At 43.0% G+C, this 22,602-nt stretch overlaps 1 protein-coding gene across 1 annotated transcript in view; it reads left to right on the plus strand.

Annotated features, from left to right (window-relative positions):
• Positions 1,398-22,602, plus strand: part of DCDC2 (doublecortin domain containing 2) — a 137,612-nt gene continuing 116,407 nt past the window's right edge. The window contains exons 1-2 of the mRNA XM_005696786.3: positions 1,398-1,808; positions 6,149-6,203. Coding sequence (XP_005696843.1) covers positions 1,516-1,808; positions 6,149-6,203 — 348 coding nt within the window. The 5' untranslated portion in view covers positions 1,398-1,515. The remainder of the gene's footprint in view (positions 1,809-6,148; positions 6,204-22,602) is intronic.

Consider the following 22,602-nt stretch of genomic DNA (forward strand, 5'->3'; position numbering starts at 1 on the left):
TACTTTTTATTCATAGATGAAGAATAAGGTACAGCCTGTAATGATATTTGCACGTGACACATAGTACTGATGTCTTAGGAGGAATAGGGGATCATTGGCAGAGACAAGCTGGAAGATTTCACCTTTTTAAAGAACATTTTCTTGTTCCACAATATATATGTCCCAGAGTAGCTTGGACAAAGCACCCCTCTACTGAAGTTCTCACCCCACCCCCCAGCCTCCCTGTCCCAGGCGCTTCTTAACCCACAAGTTCAGTTCAGTCGCTCAGTTGTGTCCGACTCTTATCCATACACGGATCCAACCGACACAAACAGCATGGATGTAGGCTCCTTTTCTTGCTACAGAATTACACACGCACATGGTAGGGACTAAAAAATGCTGGGTTTTTCTCTACACCGCTGTATCCCCCAACTTCTAGCACAGCGCTAGGCACCCAGCAGGCGTCGGTTTATAGAGTGACAGCTTGATACTGCGACCCGGGCTTCCTCTTCTTCCCCCTAAAACACTTTCTCGAGTCGCTGCCGGACGCCGAGGGCAAAGCCCAAGGGATCCGCGAGCGCGCCAGGCCTACTTCGCCGACTTCGCTCCCTGCGCGGGGCTGCAGTTACTATGGAAACGGCGGGAAATAACAACTCCGTTCCCCCTGGGATGAGGGAGGCCCGCAGAGACAACGGCTGCGGGAGGAACAGCAGCAGCGACGCGCGGCCCCGGGCGAGTTCACCGCGGTGCCAGCCGAGCCGCAGCGCCGTGCCCCCGCCCCACCCCCACCCCGCCCTCCTGTGTCGGTAGGTACCCGGGCCGCGGGCGCCTCCCGGGGACCCTCCTTCTCCCTCAACCCCCGCCACCTTGGGACTTGATTGCGCGCTCCTGTTCGCTGTGTTCAAAGGAAGCCCACGGGAGCTTCGCTGGGGGCGGCGCAGGTCTTGGCTGCGGGAGGGGCGGGGGCGAGGGGTCTCGGACGCTCGACTCTCCTCTATCTCAGTGCACTTTAGGCATTTATTTCCCAGCGAGGAAAAAGCTGGGCAGTTTCAGCGCAAACCCTAATTACTTGATTTCGGGAACAAACAGGAGACTGAGAAGTGGGAGCCCGGAAAGAAGTTTCGGCATATTTATAATTATATAGTTCGTGCACGTGCTCTGTGTTCCCACCTCTCTCCCACCCGGGCGCACGCAGTCTGCCTGTTTCCCGCCGCTGGCGCAGCTCGGGTGCAGAGGTGGTTACACCTTGATTCCGCCGGTAGCGAGAGAAACAGGTGTGTGCGCGCACGGCGAGCGCTGATTGGTGGTGCAGACTCGGGTGAACCACTTGAACGTGCCCGGTGAGTCCTGCAGCGGCAGGGTCTCCGCCCGGTGGACGCCGGGCGCGCGCGGTTGCTTCGCGGTGACCCGCGGGCTTGTCTGTTTCGGGTTCGTTTCAGGACGCGACCCCGCGCCGCGCGTGTGCGGTGAGGCCGCTGGGGCAACCGCGGTGCCTCCCCTCGGAGAAGCGAGCCGCGCGGGAGTCCCGAGGGGAAGATGAGCCGCACCAGTGCCAGGTCCGGGCACCTGTCGCAGCCGGTCGTGAAGAGCGTGCTGGTGTACCGCAACGGGGACCCCTTCTTCACGGGCCGCCGCGTCGTCTTCCACGAGAAGAGGGTGTCCAGCTTCGACGTCTTCCTCAAGGAGGTGACGGGCGGCGTCCAGGCGCCCTTCGGAGCGGTTCGGAACATCTACACCCCGCGGACCGGGCACCGCATCTGGAAGCTAGACCAGATCCAGAGCGGGGGCAACTACGTGGCCGGGGGCCAGGAAGCCTTCAAGAAACTCAAGTGAGTCCGTCTGTCCCCGCCGCCCATCGTTTCAGGGGTTGCTAAGGTGGAGAGGAGTAACCCCCATCTCGGTGGGCTCAGGGGCTGTGGCTGTGCGAGTTGATGGCCCTCAAAGCTCCCGCTGCAGTTGCATTACAGGTTGAAAGCGTGGTTGGAGAAGAAAGCTCAGTTAGGGAGCAGTAGGAACAGACTTTAAAGGTGTGATGATGGATGAGAATCTTTTAAAAAAAGTATTCAATGACTAGCTATTTGGAAAGAGTAGCACATACGTCATGTTAGATATTTCTCATTTCATGTTCTTTTTCCACTTTTTTCTTGGGACCTATCATTTTATTTTTAATTTTGATTAGAGTATAGTTGATTTACAGTGTGGAAATCTATCAATTTAGTTGAAATAATGTTCTTAAAAATGACTCGGAAAAACTGGATACTGAAATGTCACCAGTGGAGAAAGTGCTTTCTGCACATTCTCCTCACTGTTGAAATTCTTTAGACTTCCATTCCGAGCAGAACTGACCACGCCCCACTTTGTGCGGCCCCTCCTCCCACCACCTGTACATTAAGGCGATTGCCTTGATGCTTGGAAAAATTTACTGGCTTACTATATTTGTCTGTAAGCCTGTCACCAGATGCTTGATGGTTAAATCTTGAAGGACAGGGGTCGTTAGTGATGCTTGTCCCCAGTTCCTGGCTGGGAGCTCACTTACTGTGGGTGTTCAGTGCATTGGCAAACTGTGCGTTTGGTCTGTGAAGGGAACAGAGATAAGACACAACTTGTTCTTTTGGAGGTCACAATCTAACAGGAGATAGACTCTGTGCACACCAGTAATTTTAATGCAAAGTACAAAGGGGTAAGTGCAGTTAGAAAAGTAAAATTATATGGGAGTTGAGAAAAATTATTCCTCGTGGGGGTGGGTACTGTGGGACAGTTAGAATCTAATATTCCATGGTGGTTTTTTTTTTTTTTTTGCAGTTTTACTGAGGTAGATTTCACATAACATAAACCACAGTGGTTTTAGTATATTCATAGAGTTTTGCAACCATCCCCACAAACTAATGTTAGAACATTTCCATCACTCCCCGAAGAAATCCTGTAACTTCCCAATTTCCCCGTCTCCCCTTCCTCTGGTAACCACTGATCAGTAGTGATTAGTTTCTCTGTCTCTATGGATTTGTCTATCCTGGGCATTTTATATACAGACAGACCTTGCAGATATTGCATGTTCTATTTCAGACCACTGCAGTAGTGCACTACAGCCAGTCACAGGAGTTTTTTGGTTTACCAGTATATACAAAAGTTGTGTTTAAACTATACTGCAGTCTGTTATGTGTGCATATGTCTAAAAAAAGTACATGCCTCATTTAAAAAATATTTTATTGCTAAAAAATGCTAACCGTTATCTGAGCTTTTAGCAGGTCATAGTAGTAACATCAAAGATCGCTAACCACAGATCACCATAACAAATACACTAATATAAGAAGTGTGTAATATTGTGAAAATTACCAGAATATGACACAGAGACCTGAATTGAGCAAATGCTGTTGGAAAAATGGCAGTGATAGGCTTGCTTTATTCAGGGTGGCCACAAACCTGATTCAATTTGCAGAAAACCACAATATCGGTTAAGTGCAATGACACAAGGTCTGCCTGTAAAAGTAGTCATATGTGACTGTGTGTGTTTCTGTCTTCCTTCACTTAGTATCATGTTTTAAAGGCCCATCACGTTGTAGTATGTATCAGTACTTCCTTCTTTTCATGACTGAATAATATTGTGTAATATAGCTATAGCACATTTTGTTATCCTTTAATCAATTGAAGGATATTTGGTTGTTTCACTTTTGGCTATTATGAATAACGCTGCTATGAACAATTATGCATAAGTTTTCATTTCTCTTGGGTATATACCTAGGAGTGGAATTGCTGGATTGTATGATAAACTGGATTGTATGTAGTTAACCACCCCCACAATAGTTTTTAATGTATTTTAAGTAAAAGTCACCTTGGGCCTCAGGATGGCCAAAAAATCTTTACCATAAAATCTGTGCTTGTGAATTCTGGCTTTAACTGTATAGAACTATTTCCCTAAATATCACTAAATTTGTGTAATATAGTGCCCATGTGTTTGTTTAGGTTGAGTTCTAAGTGTTCTGCTTTTTGTTATGCCAGATATTCTTTTTATGGGAGGTGAGGGATGTATTTGGCTTTAATTTCCCTTCTCTGAAACCTCCTTTAGTATGCTTTGTCTAACTTTCTTTGAAAAGCGCTAAATGAAACTATGTTTCAAAGAAACTTAGAACTTAAAACAGAATCAGGAGACTTGAGACTGAGCCATTTATTAGCTCTGTATTGTTGTGTAGTTCAGTTGATAATCCCTGTGAATGATCAGTTTCCTAATACAGAAAAGGAACATAACCATTCCTACCTCAGAGGGTTATTGTAGAAAGTAAATGCTGTGGATGTGAAGGTGTTTTGTAAACACCAAAGTGTTCTACCAAGGCAAAGCATCTCGGTGTCCAGGCTCTTTCATCATATACTTCATTAATTTTTAAAGTTAAATAACTTTCATATAAAGCAATTTCATGGGGATGGAAACCTGCTTCAGAATCTATTAACAGCTCAAAATTCAAGGCTCACTTTAATAATAATTCATATTCTCTTTTGTTTATTTAGCATTACCAACTCAAAAGATAAAAACATGTACAGTTCCAAACCAAATAGAAAGTGCACTTCAAATCATTCTTTACACACACACACACATACATATATAATAAGAGATTTACATGGCGGTTTTTGCTTTTCACTCACACACAGAAACCCAGAGTTTGTTATAACAGTGTCCATGGTTTGTTTTCCATGCTGACAGATGAATAATTTATTTGTGTTAAAGTGGTAGTATCTATGATTATAGTGATAGAAGCCAAGAAGATTTAAATGCTGAATATATTTGCTGAATATACAACTAGCAGTTTTCAGTTGATATAACAAATTAGGAAACCGGCAGAACAACGGAAAATCCAAACATATTGAGGGTAATTCTTGTCAGGTAGACCCCATAATGCTGGGTAAGATAGCCATGGTGGAAAATATTTTTCAAATGAAAGTGATCAACTTTCTTCTTGAATATCTTTTACTCATATTTCTTCTAAAATTTTTGAAACCATGATTAAACTTCAGGTAGCTATCAAACTGTTTATTTTATAGAAGAGACATCTAGAGATTGTTATTTTCCCCAAAGTTTTCCTTATGCATTTTGGGAAGTTGATCCTATTGCATTAATCTGGTGGATCTGAGATGACTTTCCTGCACATGACAGTTAGAATATGTTGTTATTTTGTCAGAAACCAGTCCCTGAAGATTTCCAAAAGACCCATTGTATGCTAAATAGAGGGAGAATTTGCACTGTCTTATGCAAGTAATAACTGTTTATGTAAGGGGAATAGATGATAATTTCTAGAGGCATGATTGACTGAAGCGTTCTATCCAAAAAACAACAAAATAAAATGTAGCCAAAATTAATTCTGATATAAGCTTTTTTGGGGGCATCTCAGCAATTATGGTAGTTGAGGTAGAGAGTGTATCTTTCTATGGTTGTAAATTAAATGCTAGATTTATATTTATTTTTAATATTAAAACATTTATTTAGCGCCTTCTGTGTATGAAGCACAATGGGACCAGATCACAGTGATGGATATATAGCTTGGAAGTTGACAAAGGTATAAAGCTTTTAGGTTGTGCTTATGCTATAGCTAAAGAATGATCAGTAGTTAATGTATATAGCAAATAGTAATGGAATAATAGGGGTCTCCAGAGGTTAACTAGTTCACCCATCTGTCTCTTAGCTGAACCAGAGCCTAAACCATCCCACATGGCTGAGCATTTCTGGATCATTAAAGTGCCCTCCTAGGGAAAAAGCTTTCTCAGCCTTTCACAGTTGTTACTCTAATGCATGGCATCTGTACGACTCTCTTTGGCCTAAAGTCTATGATTCATAGAACCATTAAGGAGCTTTGTACACAAACTGCTCTTTGTATTGAAATTTATATAAAAATGAGAAATAATGTATTTGCAGTAAGTAGCTAGCCATGGTGGGGAAAAATGTTCCACAACAGAACTATGTATCTCTAAGGCTTCAATTTCATTCAGGTTTAGAGTAGACATGTGTCAGCTCTGAAAGCCATTCCTGTGACTCTCATGGCTTTAAATTAGTAGCTATTGACTTTTGCTTTTGGCTTAAGCATTTCCTATGGCTTGCTTTACTTCTTAATAATTTTAAAAAAGAAATTAACACAGCTGATTCAAAAGTAATAAAAAGAATCCTTATTCTTTTTATTCCCCCCAGTTACTTGGACATAGGAGACATCAAGAAAAGACCAATGGAAGCTGTGAGTACAGAGGTAATGCAAGTAATAGTAACAGCACCTCTTTGTGTTTCTCACGCTGTTGTCTTTTAGAGATTTGGATGGCGTTCTGATCGTAAGAGATGAATTGTCTAATGTGTATAAATAGGACATTACATGCTTTAAGGCAAAGATAACTCTTCCTTTGGACCATTAGTGAAAACAAACAGGCCGAATAGTTGTCCTCAGACATATAGGACAAGATACAACATGCTTTTATTCTCCCATTTTCTAGCTGTGTATTATCTGGTTGGAATCTGTAGGCGTTTTCCCTGTCAAGTGGGAAGAGACTGTTAGTAACTGTGATACCAGTCTTCGCCAAAACTACACCCTGCCCCCCTCCTAAACGACTCCTGACAGCTCAGTGTCTGAAATGATCAGGATCACCCTGATTGACCCAGAAGCTTTCAGGGGAGCGTGTTAAGACTTGCTGTAACATCAGGAAAACACCTCCACTTTAACTGGCATTCAAGTTCACCTGAGCAGTGGTCACCAAAAACTGGCATGAAGACTGGCAATGAGCCTTGAGAAATAGGTGTTCCTAACACTACGTTCCCAGAGAAGGCAATGGCAACCCACTGCAATACTCTTGCCTGGAAAATCCCATGGACAGAGGAGCCTGGTAGGCTGCAGTCCATGGGTCGCAAAGAGTTGGACACAACTGAGCGACTTCACTTTCACTTTTCACTTTCATGCATTGGAGAAGGCAATGGCAACCCACTCCAGTGTTCTTGCCTGGAGAATCCCAGGGATGGGGGAGCCTGGTGGGCTGCCGTCTATGGGGTCGCACAGAGTCGGACACGACTGAAGTGACTTAGCAGCAGCAGCAGCAACACTACTTTCCAAGTAGCACCTGGGACCCCTAGTGGAATCATCCCTGGTGGGTATTCTACTGGACGGATTCTTAGCTCATGGATGAAAAAATAGATTAAAAGCAAAGTTAAGGCAACAGCCTTAACTATCCCAGTGAGAGGGAAAAAAGATAGTTAAACCCAGACTGGGATTCTGTTCACCAGACCGGACTTCCCTCTCCCATTTTGACCCCCACATTGTTGATTGCTCCTGGTGGGTGTGTTCTGCCAGTGAAGAAATGGCTAACGGTGAAAGGAGGTCTTCCTCTTTCGTAGTGCTGCGAAATATCCTCAGCGAAATATCCCCAGGGAATGGCCTCAGCTCTCTCCATTTCCTCTTATACTATGTTTATGCCCAACAGGATCATATAGGTGTCTCCAGAAAAAGACACATAGGAAAATATTTTAATTGTGCAATATTTTTAATAACGTGAGGTTAAGTTCATTACTTAAATAATTTGCGAGAAGAGGTGGTAATCCCAGACATCGTTTAAATAATTAATATTGTTTGTACTTTTGATTTTCAATGTGTGAAATGAATTGACCCAATGTGTGAGAAGCTGACACAATGTGTGAAAAGTTGAACATGAACGTGATAAGATTTATAGCTTAAAATAGGCAAAAATAGAAAAATTTTAGGCAGTTCTTATGTTACAGGGAGAGAATGACTGATGGTTAGAATCTGTAGCAAGTAGTAAAAAAAGACCTTAGGAAATTAGTTCCGGATATAATTTTGTTCGAAGGCCACACAACTGGTTGAAGTAAGTCACCTTGCTTGAGGTTGGTGACTAAAGCCGACTTTCTGCAATAGAATTTAAAATGTGTGAATTCCTAAAAAATGTAGGAGTGTGTATTTATTCTGGATTCTAATGCCTTTGATGAAGACATTATGCCTGGAAAATGCAAGAGGTGTGCAAAAAGATTTGGGAATATACTTAAAAAAAATATTAACCTTAACAGAAGAAGCATTCACAAGGACTCTATAGTTAATTAATTATTTGCTAATTGTTCTTCCACTTTGGAGCAGTAACTATTGATTTCTCTTTGGGCCAGTGCCAAGGGTACACAGACAAGGTTTTGATTTATGAATACACATGTTACATGTGACAAACCCACCTCTCATCTCCAACTAGATGTTAGCATCTCTCCCTGTTCTGGAACACCACATCTCTCCCACTTTACTTCTTACTGGTGATACCCACCCCTTCTTATTTCCTCTAACTTCGTGGAATATGCTGGAGCCTTTCACGTCTCCATCCTTCCCCAACACAGTCTTGCAAAGGGGAGCCAAAAAGAGACATTTTGAGGATGCAAAGGAGAAGGGAGGAAAAGGTAAGAAACTGTGACCTTCAGCACTTTCCTTTACCTACCCAAGTCCCTTCTCTCTCTCTTTTGTCCTCCTTGCTGTCCCTCCAATCTTTGCTTCCCTTGTGGGTCAGCTGGTAAAGAATCTGCCTGCAGTGTGAGAGACCTGGGTTCTATCCCTGGGTTGGGAAGATCCCCTAGAGAAGGGAAAGGCTACCCATTCCAGCATTCTGGCATGGAGAATTCCATGGGGTCGCAAAGAGTTGGACACAACTGAGTGATTTGCACAATTTTCCTCCCAGTCTGAACAGTGTTTTCACTTCCCTCACTGTGCATTTCTACTCTTTTTTTTTTTTTTTTTTTTGGCCTCATCTTTGCTTGGCAAGCCAGATCTTAGTTTCCCACAAAGGGTCAAAACCATGCCCCTGCAGTGGAAGCTTGGAGTCTTAAGCACTGGATCACCAGGGAAGTTCTATGCATTTCCAGTCTTGGTCTTCACAGAGACCCTCCTCCCCAATGTCCACACCACGACCACACTCAAAGCCTGCTTTGATCAAAGGAACCCCTGCTTTCATTGTCAGAAAGGGAAGTTTTGGGTTCTTGGCATCCAAAATGGGGAAGCTGAACGCATTTCCCGATAGAGATCTCACTGTCACTGTTGGTTTTATAGCCTTATTGCTGCTGTTTTAGGTGGAGCATAGGTCAGAAAAGCTTTCGTGGGCTGCACTGAGAACCTCACTTTTGTCTGTGAAATTCTTACTGGGCATAAACACCTCCCTTTTTTTCTACAGGTGATTCACCATCAAACTTATAGAGTTACAGGAGACGCAGGTTCGATCCCTGGGTCAGGAAGATCCCCTGGAGGAGGAAATGGCAACCTACTCCAGTACTCTTGCCTGGAGAATCCCATGGACGGGGGAGCCTGCTGGGCTACAGTCTATGAGGTTGCAAGAGTCAGATTCAACTTAGTGACTAAACAACAACTATAAGAACACCAACAGCATGTTATAGTAGAAGGACCTTCACAGTTTTGTAGAATGTGTGGCCTTGGGTCCCAGCTGTGGTGGCTAGATTTTCACATGTGGAAGGAGCACCCAGCCAATGGGTGCTTGGAGTCAGTAGCATTCCTCCCCTCCTCCCAGAACACCAGAGTCCATAATATGATTTGGTTCTTTGTTAGATGGTTAATAATTTAGATGCAGTGGTATCCACTTGCTGACTGCAAGTCATGAAATGGGGCATGCCACCTTGATGTCCTAGGGTCTATTGTGGTTTCTGCCATTACTTTTCTGTTCCATGAGGTTCGTTGTCGAAAAGACACTAAAAGGACATCTAGTCCTTCTCTGTACCCATGTCCTCAGGACAGAAAAAGGCAGAACTCTAATGCATCCATTCCACTAACCTGAAAGAAGTATGTGGTCTTATTTGGCCAATACTTTTTGTAACAGGAGGAAAGGAGAGAAAGCAGGAAGATGGATGGAGAAGAAAAGGAGATGGCAAAAAGGAAAAACAAAAGGGTGGCTGGTGGTTTGGACCTGGTCCCAAGTTGGGCAGCGCTGTGGGTTCTGAGCCAATGTCCTTTCCTTTGGAGAAGGCAATGGCACCCCACTCCAGTACTCTTGCCTGGAAAATCCTATGGACGGAGGAGCCTAGTAGGCTGCAGTCCATGGGGTCATGAAGAGTAGGACACGACTGAGCAGCTTCACTTTCACTTTTTACTTTCATGCATTTCTCCAGTGCATGCAAGGACATGGCAACCCACTCCAGTGTTCTTGCCTGGAGAATCCCAGGGACAGACGAGCCTGGTGGGCTGCTGTCTACAGGGTCGCACAGAGTTGGACATGACTGAAGCAACTTAGCAGCACCAGCAGCAGTCCTTTCCTTTCCTCTCTACATATGGCTCTTGCTTTTACTAACAGCCAGCTCAGGAGCTCTTCTAGGCTCTCCTTGGACTCCTGCCTCTATTCCCCTGTCATTGTGTTGAGCTGTATTTTCATCTTTCTTCCCACTTTCCCTGTATCAGTGGTTTTAATGAAGACTGTTCTCATCTTCTGACCTTGGTGTTCATCCCTTTATTTATGTCCTCTCAGTCCTCTCTTTGCCTCCTTTCACCTCCGCTCTCTCTCCGGTTTTAGATCTCGTTCTGTGCTTCCATGTTCCAGCTTCCCCCTTGCCTCTGTCAGGGAAGCAAGCAACCTCCTGCACTGGGAGCCTCTGGTCTGCATGTGGACACCTTTCCTCTTCCTTACCAGCCTGCACTGTCCTTTTGGCCTTTTGCCTTAACTGAAGGAGGTTCTTGATTTTCTACTTTATCCACTTAGCTTTCACGTGATCACACTCCCATACTGTGCAGCATGGTAGCAGAGGGCAGGGAAGCAAGATTAACAGGACATACATAACCTCTTCAGTTCAGTTCAGTTCAGTCGCTCAGTTGTGTCCGACTCTTTTCGACCCCATGAACTGCAGCATGCAAGGCCTCCCTGTCCATCACCAACTCCTGGAGTTCACCCCAACCCATGTCCATCGAGTCGGTGATGCCATCCAACCCTCTCATCCCCTGTCGTCCCCTTCTCCTCCTGCCCCCAATCTTTCCCAGCATCAGGGTCTTTTCAAATGAGTCAGCTCTTTGCCTCAGGTGGCCAAAGTATTGGAGTTTCAGCTTCAACATCAGTCCTTCCAGTGAACACCCAGGACTGATCTCCTTTAGGATGGACTGGTTGGATCTCCTTGCAGTCCAAGGGACTCTCAAGAGTCTTCTTCAACACCACAGTTCAAAAGTATCAATTCTTCAGCACTCAGGTTTCTTTATAGTCCAACTGTCACATCCATACATGAATACTAGCCTTGACTAGATGGACCTTTGTTGGCAAAGTAATGTCTCTGCTTTTTAATATGCTATCTAGGTTTGTCATAACTTTCCTTCCAAGGAGTAAGCATCTTTTAATTTCATGGCTGCAATAGCCATCTATAGTGATTTTGGAGCCCAGAAAAGTAAAGTCAGCCACTGTTTCCACTGTTTCCCCATCTATTTCCCATGAAGTGATGGGACCGGATGCCATGATCTTAGTTTTCTGAATGTTGAGCTTTAAGCCAACTTTTTCATTCTCCTCTTTCACTTTCATCAAGAGGCTCTTTAGTTCTTCACTTTCTGCCATAAGGGTGGTGTCATCTGCATATCTGAGGTTATTGATATGTCTCCCGGCAATCTTGATTCCAGCTTGTGCTTCTTCCAGCCCAGCGTTTCTCACGATGTACTCTGCATATAAATTAAATAAGCAGGATGACAATATACACCCTTGATGTACTCCCTTTCCTATTTGGAACCAGTCTGTTGTTCCATGTCCAGTTCTAACTGTTGCTTCCTGGCCTGCATACAGATTTCTTAAGAGGCAGGTTAGGTGGTCTGGTATTCCCATCTCTTTCAGAATTTTCCACAGTTTATTGTGATCCACACAGTCAAAGGCTTTAGCATAGTCAATAAAGCAGAAATAGGTGTTTTTCTGGAACTCTCTTGCTTTTTTGATGATCCAGCGGATGTTGGCAATTTGATCTCTGGTTCCTCTGCCTTTTCTAAAACCAGCTTGAACATCTGGAAGTTCACGGTTCACATATTGCTGAAACCTAACCTCTTACCTCCAAGAGATTGACAGTTTTGCTGAAAAGACAGATATATGAACATTTCCAGTACTGCGTACTAAGCAATTCAGGGGTCCAACCCTGTTTGTGTTGAGCTATTTATTTCCAGTGCTTTCAGCTATCAGGTGGCAACAAAGTCATCCGTGAACTCATCAAAGGAAAACATCATTCTTGACTTGGAGCTGTAGCTGCTGCCAGCCGGCTCCTCCATGTCGCCTCCATGTAGCGAGTCCTTTAGATTACGACATTCTTCAGTGGTTATTTAGGGCCCAGAAACTGTTTCACTGTGTAAGAGGCCCTGAAGCACATTCTCTACAGTGGAGACAAGCAGACAGCGTGCAGAGCACTTAGGGTGTGCTAAAGCTGTGACTCACCAGGTGTAAAATGAGTACTTTCAGGAGTTTGGAGTCTAGAGGATGAGACAGGGAAGTAAGTCAATTATTATTATTGAGGGCACATGTGCTGGGCTGGAAGAATGTTTAGAGGACTGAAAAAGGGTGGATGGGTTTACATAATCCATTATCCATAAGTTTATGGATTAAGTTTAAGCCAGTTTTGAAACGGTTTCAAATATCTTTCATTTTTGGCCCACTTTTCTTAGCTTAAAGTTTTGAGAATGTCCCTTTCTCCTCCTTGATTAAGGAGGATAATTTAATATTTATGTCTGTATAGGGATCACAGCCTGTCTCTAATAAAAATAGTGAAAATCAACTGGATAGAAAAGCAAGAAAGGCAGCCTTGCCACGAGTCAGGCTCAGAGGACAGACACACAGCAGGTCAGCTGCCTGCACTATCGCCCTCCAGACTCCTCTGTCTATGGGATTCTCCAGGCAAGAATACTGGAGTGGGTTGCCATGCACTCGTCCAGGGGATCTTCCCAACCCGGGGATCAAACCCAGGTCTCCTGCATTGCAGGTGGATTCTTTACCGTCTAAGCCACTAAGGAAGCCCAAGAGTACTGGAATGGGTAGCCTATCCCTTCACCAGAGGATCTTGCAGGCAGATTCTTTACCAGCTGAGCTACCAGGGAAGCCCACAGTTAACAGAGAACACTGCTTCTCCCAGTCATGCTCTCTCTGTAAGATGCCCTATGGGCCTCCCTTCCTGTGATTACTGCATTCTTGCAGATGACACTCTAGACTTGCTGTACTGCTCCTGTTTTTTTACTGGACATCTTTATTTTTTGGCCAGGCCACACAGTTTGCAAGATCTTAGTTCCCTGACCAGGCGTTGAACCCCGGGCCACAGCGGTGAAAGCACCAAGTCCTGACGGCTGGATCGCCAGGGAATTCCCTACCCGGCATCTTTAATTGCTAAACCGCCCTCACCTCATAACAGCCCCTAGTTAACCCCCACTCGTAACTTCACCTCCAAACTGCCCTCAGTCCAGAAGTGAATCTGCTTCCTCTAGACTCACCTTCAAATCCTCCAGTGAGAACCCAAACCTTAGGAAAGATGATTCCCTTCGCCTCTTTCTCAGCATCATTTTGTGACTTCTCCAAGTGCCATCCCCTACTGCACCAAATCAACAAATCTGACTTTGACTACAGATTCATTCCTGTTTCTGATAGTCTTCACCTGATGAGGCTTTAACACATGCGTCAGAGCTGCCGGTTAGAGTGTCGTCTCTGGGAGGTCTGCTCATTCTGTATAATACTTATCATTAAGAGGCTGGTGTGTGTGTGAGTCGCTCTGTCGTGTCCGACTGTTTGCGACCCCATGGACTATAGCCCACCAGGCTCCTGTGTCCATGGAATTCTCCAGGCAAGAATACTGGAGTGGGTTGCCATTTTCTTCTCCAAGAGATCTTCCTGACACAGGGATCAAACTCAGGTCTCCCACATTGTAGGCAGATTCTTTGCTCTCTTAGCCACCAGGATTCTCCAATACGCTGGTAGTTGTTTTAATTCTCTATAGCTTTGAACATTCCTTATCATAGTTAAGGGAGATATTTGTTTTCCTTGTGTGCCTCGTGATTCTGTGTTTCATGTATGAGTGGGATGTCTCAAATCACTTATAAGTCTTCATGGCCACCATCTAGCGTTTCAGGGATAAAATTAGTTGTAATTAAACCTTTGTGTCTTTATTGTCTCTTAGAATCTGCTCAGTCACGATTGTAGCCTGCCAGGCTCCTCTATCCATGGAATCCAGGCAAAAATACTGGAGTGGGTTGCCATTCCCTTCTCCTTTAATGTCTCTGGTGTACATTTATTGTCTCTAGTATACTTTGCGGAGAAGGTGATGGCACCCCACTCCAGTACTCTTGCCTGGAAACTCCCATGGACGGAGGAGCCTGGTAGGCTGCAGTCCGTGGGGTCATGAAGAGTCGGACACGACTGAGCGACTTCACTTTCACTTTTCACTTTCATGCACTGGAGAAGGAAATGGGAACCCACTTCAGTGTTCTTGCCTGGAGAATCCCAGGGACGGGGGAGCCTGGTGGGCTGCCGTCTATGGGGTTGCACAGAGTCAGACATGACTGAAGCGACTTAGCAACATCAAGAGTATACTTTGAAATTGTATTGAATGAATGCTATTTACTTAACAAGGATTTATTGTGTGCCTGCTATGTCCTCCCTGGTGAAAGGTTAAAGCGTCTGCCTCCAATGCGGGAGACCTGGGTTTGATCCCTGGGTTGGGAAGATCTCCTGGAGAAGGAAATGGCAATCCACTCCAGTATTCTTGCCTGGAGAATCCCATGGACGGAGAAGCCTAGTAGGTTACCGTCCACGGGGTCACAAAGAGTTGGACATGACTGAGTGACTTCACCTTCACCTTCACCTTCTGCTATGTCCCAGGGACTATATGCTTGTCACCCAAGAACCAAATAATGTGGCCTCTGTCCTCATGGAGTTGACTGCTCTTTAGCCGTCCTTGCTTGTCATGCCTTACTTTTAACTCTGCCAGCATTGATCTTTGCTGTAGGTCTTGTGGATTTCTTTAGCTCATAACCCTACATTTTAAGGGCTAAACAGTTTTTGAAGAAAAATCAGGGCTCTGTTTGGTTTTCTTCTTCATTTGCCTGCTCTTCTTCACCTGCTAGTGGAGAGCCAGTCATAGGTGCAGTAACAGCTAAACAGAGAGAGCTGGTCAGGTCTCACCATCTTCAAAGTGACCCATCCATGATGAAGTATGCTTTCTGCAGTTGGGAGAACTGCTATCTTAAGCAGAAATCTTCAGATTAAGATCTAAAGACACTAATGAATGTCTTCTCAAGGAGTGGATCCTCTTGAATACCCTTCACTCATTTTATATTTTCATCAGTGGAGAATTTGGATAAACTTTGTTTCTTCTTTGTCGGGAGGAGTGCTGCAGAAGAAGCTTGGAGAGGAAGAAACAAAGGAAGTGAGGTTTTGAAACCTCAAAACTTGACCTGGTCTGAAACTATGGGAGCATGTGTTGTACTTCGGGTCAGTCACACCAGTGAATGTCTTTAAGATTTTGAATATCATTATTAAAACTTCACATTTCAGTTTAATCATTAGGCATCATCTCCATAAAACATACTATGAGGTTTGCTACTTAAAGGCTTTGGGTTGGGAATGGGTTTCTAGACATCAAATCAGGTGTAATTATTAACCTTACTGTGGGAAAGCTTGGGACTCTGTGGTTTAACTCACTAATCTTTAGCCTTGGAATTCTAGGTTCAAAGAGGGGACTATGAAATAGTTAAACTCCTAAATGTTTCTTTCTTTAACTTGGGGAAAGATTTCCAGATTATGTTAGTCAAGTTTACTAATTTATCAAAACATCAAAGAAAATGAAACTCACTTTTGTGAGTTCTTCCAACAATAATTGAAGCCCTTTTCCAGTCTTTTATTTTACATCTCCCCCCATCTCTCTAACGTAACTGCAGAGTAAGAAGGATTGTTTTAAGGACAGCCAGTTCACATCAGTGGTGATGGTGATTCCAAGGTGACTATGACCTTGCCAAGGCTCTAGGAAGACAGAATTTTCTGTTAAAGAACAACTGACATATTTCATTTTTCTTTCACACTTTCCTGTCTTATCTCTTTTCTTGGTATTGAACTGTGTGTGTGGGGAGGGGGCGTGGGGAATAAGAGGAAGAAACAGAAGAGTGTTTGTGTCAACCTAGAAAATATTGATCTAATTAAAAATATCTGTTAGTAACCCATATCATATTCAAAAGCAGAGACATTACTTTGCCGACTAATGTCCATCTAGTCAAAGCTATGGTTTTCCCAGTGGTCATTTATGGATGTGAGAGTTGAACTGTGAAGAAGGCTGAACACCGAAGAATTGATGCTTTTGAACTGTGGTGTTGGAGAAGACTCTTGAGAGTCCCTTGGACTGCAAGGAAATCCAACCAGCCCATTCTGAAGGAGATCAGCTCTGGGATTTCTTTGGAAGGAATGATGCTAAAGCTGAAACTCCAGTACTTTGGCCACCTCATGCGAAGAGTTGACTCATTGGAAAAGACTCTGATGCTGGGAGGGATTGGGGGCAGGAGGAGAAGGGGACGACCAAGGATGAGATGGCTGGATGGCATCACTGACTCGATGGGTGTGAGTCTGAGTAAACTCCGGGAGTTGGAGATGGACAGGGATGGCTGGTGTGCTGAGATTCATGGGGTCGCAAAGAGTCGGACACGACTGAGTGACTGAACTGAACTGAACCCATATCAGTTCTGAATAAAAGTTAGAAGCTGGGGTCTTACTTTTTCCATTAAACATGTGCTGTGGGATTGCTCCATATATCTTGCATTCTCTGCTTGGCATTTAGGTATGATTTAGAATGTCTATGAAATTGGAAGACATACAAATTAGAGCATGTTTATATTTTTTATTTATAGTAATAAGCTGTTCTAAGCAAAGGCAGACATTTAACAAGAAAACATTTATAAAATGATTATCAGCCTTTTAGGAAAAAGTATGAAAAGTATCTAATAAAATAGTTAAATTGCTAGCTAATTGTGAATATTTTTAAAAAATCACTTAATTGAAGTATTGAAATACTCTCAATAAGACATTTTATTTGCCCCCAAGATAAAGTCCTTTTGGCAACACCAACAGCATCCCCTGTGGAACAGAGAAGAACATCTTGTTCTTATGATGCATGAGATTTGGAAACACAGATGTTGAATTTTTAGGGATATGTATTATAATTTGAAGTTCTGCCAAGGTATACCAAACTTTTCATTGATGGATACTATGCACCTACTAGAAAATCAATACTTAGGTTCACATTTTAGGGTAATTGTAATGAGCTTATTGCATTTTCTCATGAGTCAAAGGGACAATTCATAATGGAAGTATGATTTTTTCCATGTGGTAAGAATAATAAGAAAATGTAGCCAGATAGCAAGTATGGCCAAGGAAGACAAATTGTGCTCAACCATTTATTGAATGCTGCTTAAGTATGCTTTCACATTGAGAATGTTTATCAAGAGCCTACTGAATGCCAGGCAGTGGGCTGGATTCTAGCCCCATTAAGACACTGAGTATGCGCTAATCAGAAACGACAACAAAGGAATTGTCATTGGAAGAGACTGAAAAGAGTTTTGAAAAAGTATAAAAGGGTGGAAAAGTAATATCAGCGGTTGTTAATCTGAAGAAAGACAGCTATTTATTTAGACCTGATTAATAATTAGCTTCAATGCTTATAAAGAATGTGGTGACTAGATCTTTTCCATCACAGCTGGGTACCAAACAAAGGGGAAACAAAATTAAGCTGTGGTGTGAAGTTTGAAGGATTTCAGTCAGATTGAAAGAAAGATTTTAAAGAATTGGTAAAGATTCCTAGGCATTTATTGAAAGAAGGTGTCTTATCTCTTTTTCATCTATTTTAAAATATAAACCCCTTCATTTCGGTTGTATACCAAGATGACAGGGTTAACTGAGGTTGCCCTCTCACCTACGGTTTGGTGGGGCAGGTGGCTGTCAGAGTCTTCCTGGGAAGCCCAGGTTGTCACACTCCCTCATGGAGGCGGTCTGAATTGTCACTTTCTGTCATGATCTCTCAAGTTTCAGAGGGTTCTTCAGGGTCAATAAGCAGGTGGTGCTGTGATTTGCTGGCACTTTCAGTCAGAATTTTTAAAAAGCAAGAAAATCTAAAGCCGCACCACGAGAGTAGAGGGTTTGGAGAAGATTCCTGTTTTTGGAGTGTGGTTTTTGTATTTATAACTAGAGTTAGCCTAGTATCCTGATAGATATAACAACCATCCAAAGAGATGTTTCTGTTTTCTTCCACACATGGTACATCCAGAAAAGAAAACCTGAGAGAATGATGTGTTAAAGTGCAACTCAGAGGAATCGGTAATAAGAAACTAAGCATATGAGTCACCCTGTGGTGATGTCTCCATTTTTGATTAGGATGTAGAAACGTGTCAGTTTAAATTATATTTCTCTTTAATTTAGAACAGATTTGCATGTGTGTGTGTTTACTCTTCTTTTTTTGAAATTAATTTATTTTCGGCTGTGCTAGGTTTCGTTGCTGGGCAAGCTTTCTCTAGTTGAGGGGAGTGGAGGCTACCCTCTCCTTGGCGGTGCACAGGCTTGTCATTGCAGGGGCTTCTCTCGTTGAGCACAGGCTCTAGGCCCACGGACTTCAGTAGTTGCAGCATGCGAGCTTGGTAGTTGCTGCTCCCGGGCTCCAGAGCACCGGCTCAGTAGTTGTGATGTGTGGACTTAGTTGCTGTGAGGCTTGTGGAATCTTCCTGGATCAGGGGGTCAAGACCATGTCCGCTGCATTGACAGGCGGGTTCTTATCCACTGTGTCACCAGGGAAGTCCCAGGTTTAATCTTAAACACCTAACTTGTGAAAACTTTGTTTCAAAGACCCAGAGTAGCACAGAGCAGCGATAAATCCTTGGACTATTCCTGGTGGAGCAGCATGGTGAGCACACCACGCTGATGAAGCCAGGGACTCGGACTCGGACCCCACGGTCCCCTCTCAATTCCATTAGGTCCTCGGCCCGAGATTGTCCCCCCAGTGTCCAGCTGTCACCTCAAGTCTGGCGTTGGTTAAAGCAGAGGTCAGAATATATGTGAGATTCAGCTTACCTCTGTCACCATATTGGAGATCAACTAGAAAGGTCTGTGTCCCGCAGGTAGTATGCTAACAGTCTTATCTTTTTGTAGAAAATAAAGCATATTTCACTGTACTTGAAAATGGATGGATGGAGGACATAAGGCGGTTTTTTTAAGGTTAGGGAGATTTGTTTGCATTTGTTTGATTACAGCGTGAAGAATAAAGGCGTATCTAGCTTGGTCAACAATGAAAATTCCCATTTATTATTGTGAAAGGCTCCAAAGCAGCCAGCCAGATCCAGCTCAGATGTCATCGCATGATTACATAGTTTGGATGTTTGGTTTGTTGAAAGAAGGTTGATTTCAGTCCACCTGTTAGCTGGGGCCAAAACTAGATGGCGAGGGCCTATGGGAGAGTGAAAACTAAATGGACGCAGTATATTTGCAATGTCTAATGTTTAACGTGGGACCTTTCTCTCTAGGAAATTTCTAATGGCAGTCAGTCCTTGATGCTTTGTGTTTTTTTTCCTCCCTTTCTGGCAGTATTTTTGAGTTTCAAAGATTTATGCACCTCCATGCCTATCTTTGCTATTTCAATTATAAAATGTAACGTAACCAGGCAGCCCACTTTTAGCAGTATTTATAAAAGGAGTTATCGAATGTTACCCAAGTTGTGTTTTGTAAATTATATGCTGACTGATAAAATGCCATAGTCACAGCTTGTTTTTCTAGAACTGAACAGAGAACTCAATTTCCAGTACTGTGAGTTTTGTGTTAGCTTGCATGGGATCTCCCACAAATGATTTTTTAAAAACTGATTTTCAGTATCAAATTTAAAATTATAGATATATATATTTACCATAGCATAGAGAGTTTTTTTTTTGTATGGCTTTTGCAAATGTAGCTGATTTTTCATGAACTGTCAATTGGCTAATATTTAAATTAGTCAGATAGTATGTGGAAATTGGATTGAATTAACTTTCCTCTAGCTGGCACTTCTTCTAATCAGGTTGCTATTCCCTTGTGTTAATCCTATTTCAATTACTTTATCAATAATATTAACATTGTCTTCTCTTCTTGCCTATTATCTAAACATGCATACATAGATATGTGTATAATGAAGTACAGGCAATGTGATTTGCCAATGGGGTTTTCAGCATTTTTACTGATTGAGTCTTATTTATTCCTAAACTTTCCTCCTCTCCTCTGCTTTCCTAATTCACTTGCTTGTATAGAACCATATTCATATTATAGTTCCCTGATTAGGAATGTCTTTTTCTCTAGTTGATGGTATCAAGTTAGCGGAGTTGTGTGCATCAAATTTGGTGTCAAGAGAATATGTCCAATGCTTATTATACATGAATTTATCCTAGAAAGGCAGTCTTGGTTATATGTCTAAATTGTTATCTGTACCAATGTCAGTTTAGCTTGTGTTCCAGGCCCTATGGGATTACTCCGAGTATATAGACAGAATTATAAAATCATAATGGCAGTCTTTCTACTCCATCTAAATGATCCTAAAGGATTATGTTAAAAGAAGAAGGCTTTGTTTGCGGAGTCTGGAGAAGGGGAGTCTGGCAATGAGGTGCTCTGTGTCTCTGCTGTTATTTCAGTCCTCCTTGCATGTGGGAGGGTTTGGAGCTCAATGGAATGACACTAATCACAAAGTTGTGGCTCTCACTTTTATTTTTTTAAACTTGGAATTGGCTTTTATTTATTTATTTTTGACCTCACCAAATGGCATGTGGGGTATCAGTTCCCCGACCAGGGCTTAAACCCCTGCCCTCTGGGATTGGAAGCACAGAGTCTTAACAATGGGCCACCAGGAAGTCCCAGCTCTCACTTTTTGATATTAAAAAAAATTAATATCACAGATTTTTTCATCAGAAAAGTTCTGACCATTGATTTATGTGCCAGGCATCATGCTCATTGGACTTACAACAGCAAAGAAGTCAGACAAGGCCTCAGGCTTCACGACGCTTGTGCAGTGGAGAAGACAGATTGGCAAGCAAGCACTTGTAATGGCATCTGCTGGATGGGAGAGGGCGGAAGGGACAGAGTGCTGGAGCGGGAATCCTCAGAGCTTCCAGGAAGAAATGACATTTGAGACCTAAAAGAGATGAGTAGATGTCAGCTAGGCAAACAGAGGGAGGAACAGTATTCCCGGCAGCGGGAACAGCATATGTGAATGTCTGCAGATGAGAGATTATGGCACATTTGGAAAACTTACACATTCTGCTTGGCTGAAGCATGGGATGGAAGGGTTGGAAAAATGTATGAGCCAAAGAGACTTAGCAAGTAGAGAGAGACCAAGTCATAAAGGTTTTTAAAAGGAGTTTTGAGTTTCTCCTAAAACCAAGTTGGAAGTTGTTGATAGGGTATCAGCAGGGAATTGCTATGATCACTTTTGCTGCCCCAGCAAGGTTGGAGGTCAGGAGACTTAATGGAGATAAATGTGGTGCTCATGATGGGCGAGGCTGTGGAGATGGTAGAAGGATCAGAGTCGAGAGACAGGACTGTGACTGGTTGGATGTGGGGTGAAGAGAGATGAGTTGGATGCTTCTTGGGTTTCTGGCTCAGGCAACTGCATAGATAGTCATTGCCCTTCACTGAGATGGGGAATAGTTTGTTTTTTGGTAACACTGACAATCAGACATATTTGAAGTATTAACTGTTTGAACATTGAACCAACATAAAAAAAATGTTGGAAGATGCACCAAACCAGAACTTATTGTAAGTGTGAATATGTGTGTATTTTTCTTTACTGTGTGCTTGGGTAGTGTTCTTCTTGCTGTTTAGTTGCAAAGTTATGTCCAACTTTTTTGGGACCCCGTGGACCTTGGCCTGCCAGGCTCCACTGTCCATGGGATTTCCCAGGCAAGGATACTGGAGTGGGTTGCCTTTTCGTTCTATAGGGGATCTTCCCAACCCAGAGACCAAACCTAAGTCTCCTGAATTGGCAGGTGAATTCTTTACCACTGAGTCACCTGGAAGCCCTAGTAGAGTTCTAGATACTATATAAAAATTATCTAGTTTAATCTTCACAACAACCGTATCAAGTAGGGACTGTTATTATTCCCATTTTATGGAGGAAGACATTGATGACTGAGACATGGTCTTATAGAGCTCAGAGTCAAGAGGGACTGTGAGTAAATATATTGTGTTAGTGCGAAGGGAAGCATATCCTACTGAGTTAACAGAATTTAATTGATGATGACCATGCAGTGTCTTTTTGCTCTTGAAAGGGAATTTGGAGGGCAAAGGGTTTTGTTTATTTACTGTACTTTGATTTAATAATGATAGAAATAAAAAGATATACAAAGAAGACTGAAGGAAGTAAGTCCAGAAGAGAGGCACAATTTTCTTTTAATTTCCTTAATATCCTTATTTAACAAGTTATCATTAATCACAAAATTGCCTAGTTATTTTAGCTGTATTCTTAATTGACTTGTTTTTTTTTTTGCCTTTGTTAATATTCCCTATAGTACAGATATTTATGTTGAATGTTTCCAATACAGTACTTGAAATGGCTTTGGCATGTCTACTTCTAAAAGGATTCCCACAGGAAACCAAAAATATCTTTACATGGAAATTTACTACAGAGTGGAAGAGATT

This window comes from Capra hircus, chromosome 18 (assembly GCF_001704415.2).
Source record: "Capra hircus breed San Clemente chromosome 18, ASM170441v1, whole genome shotgun sequence".
In the NCBI taxonomy this organism is placed as follows: Eukaryota; Metazoa; Chordata; class Mammalia; order Artiodactyla; family Bovidae; genus Capra; species Capra hircus.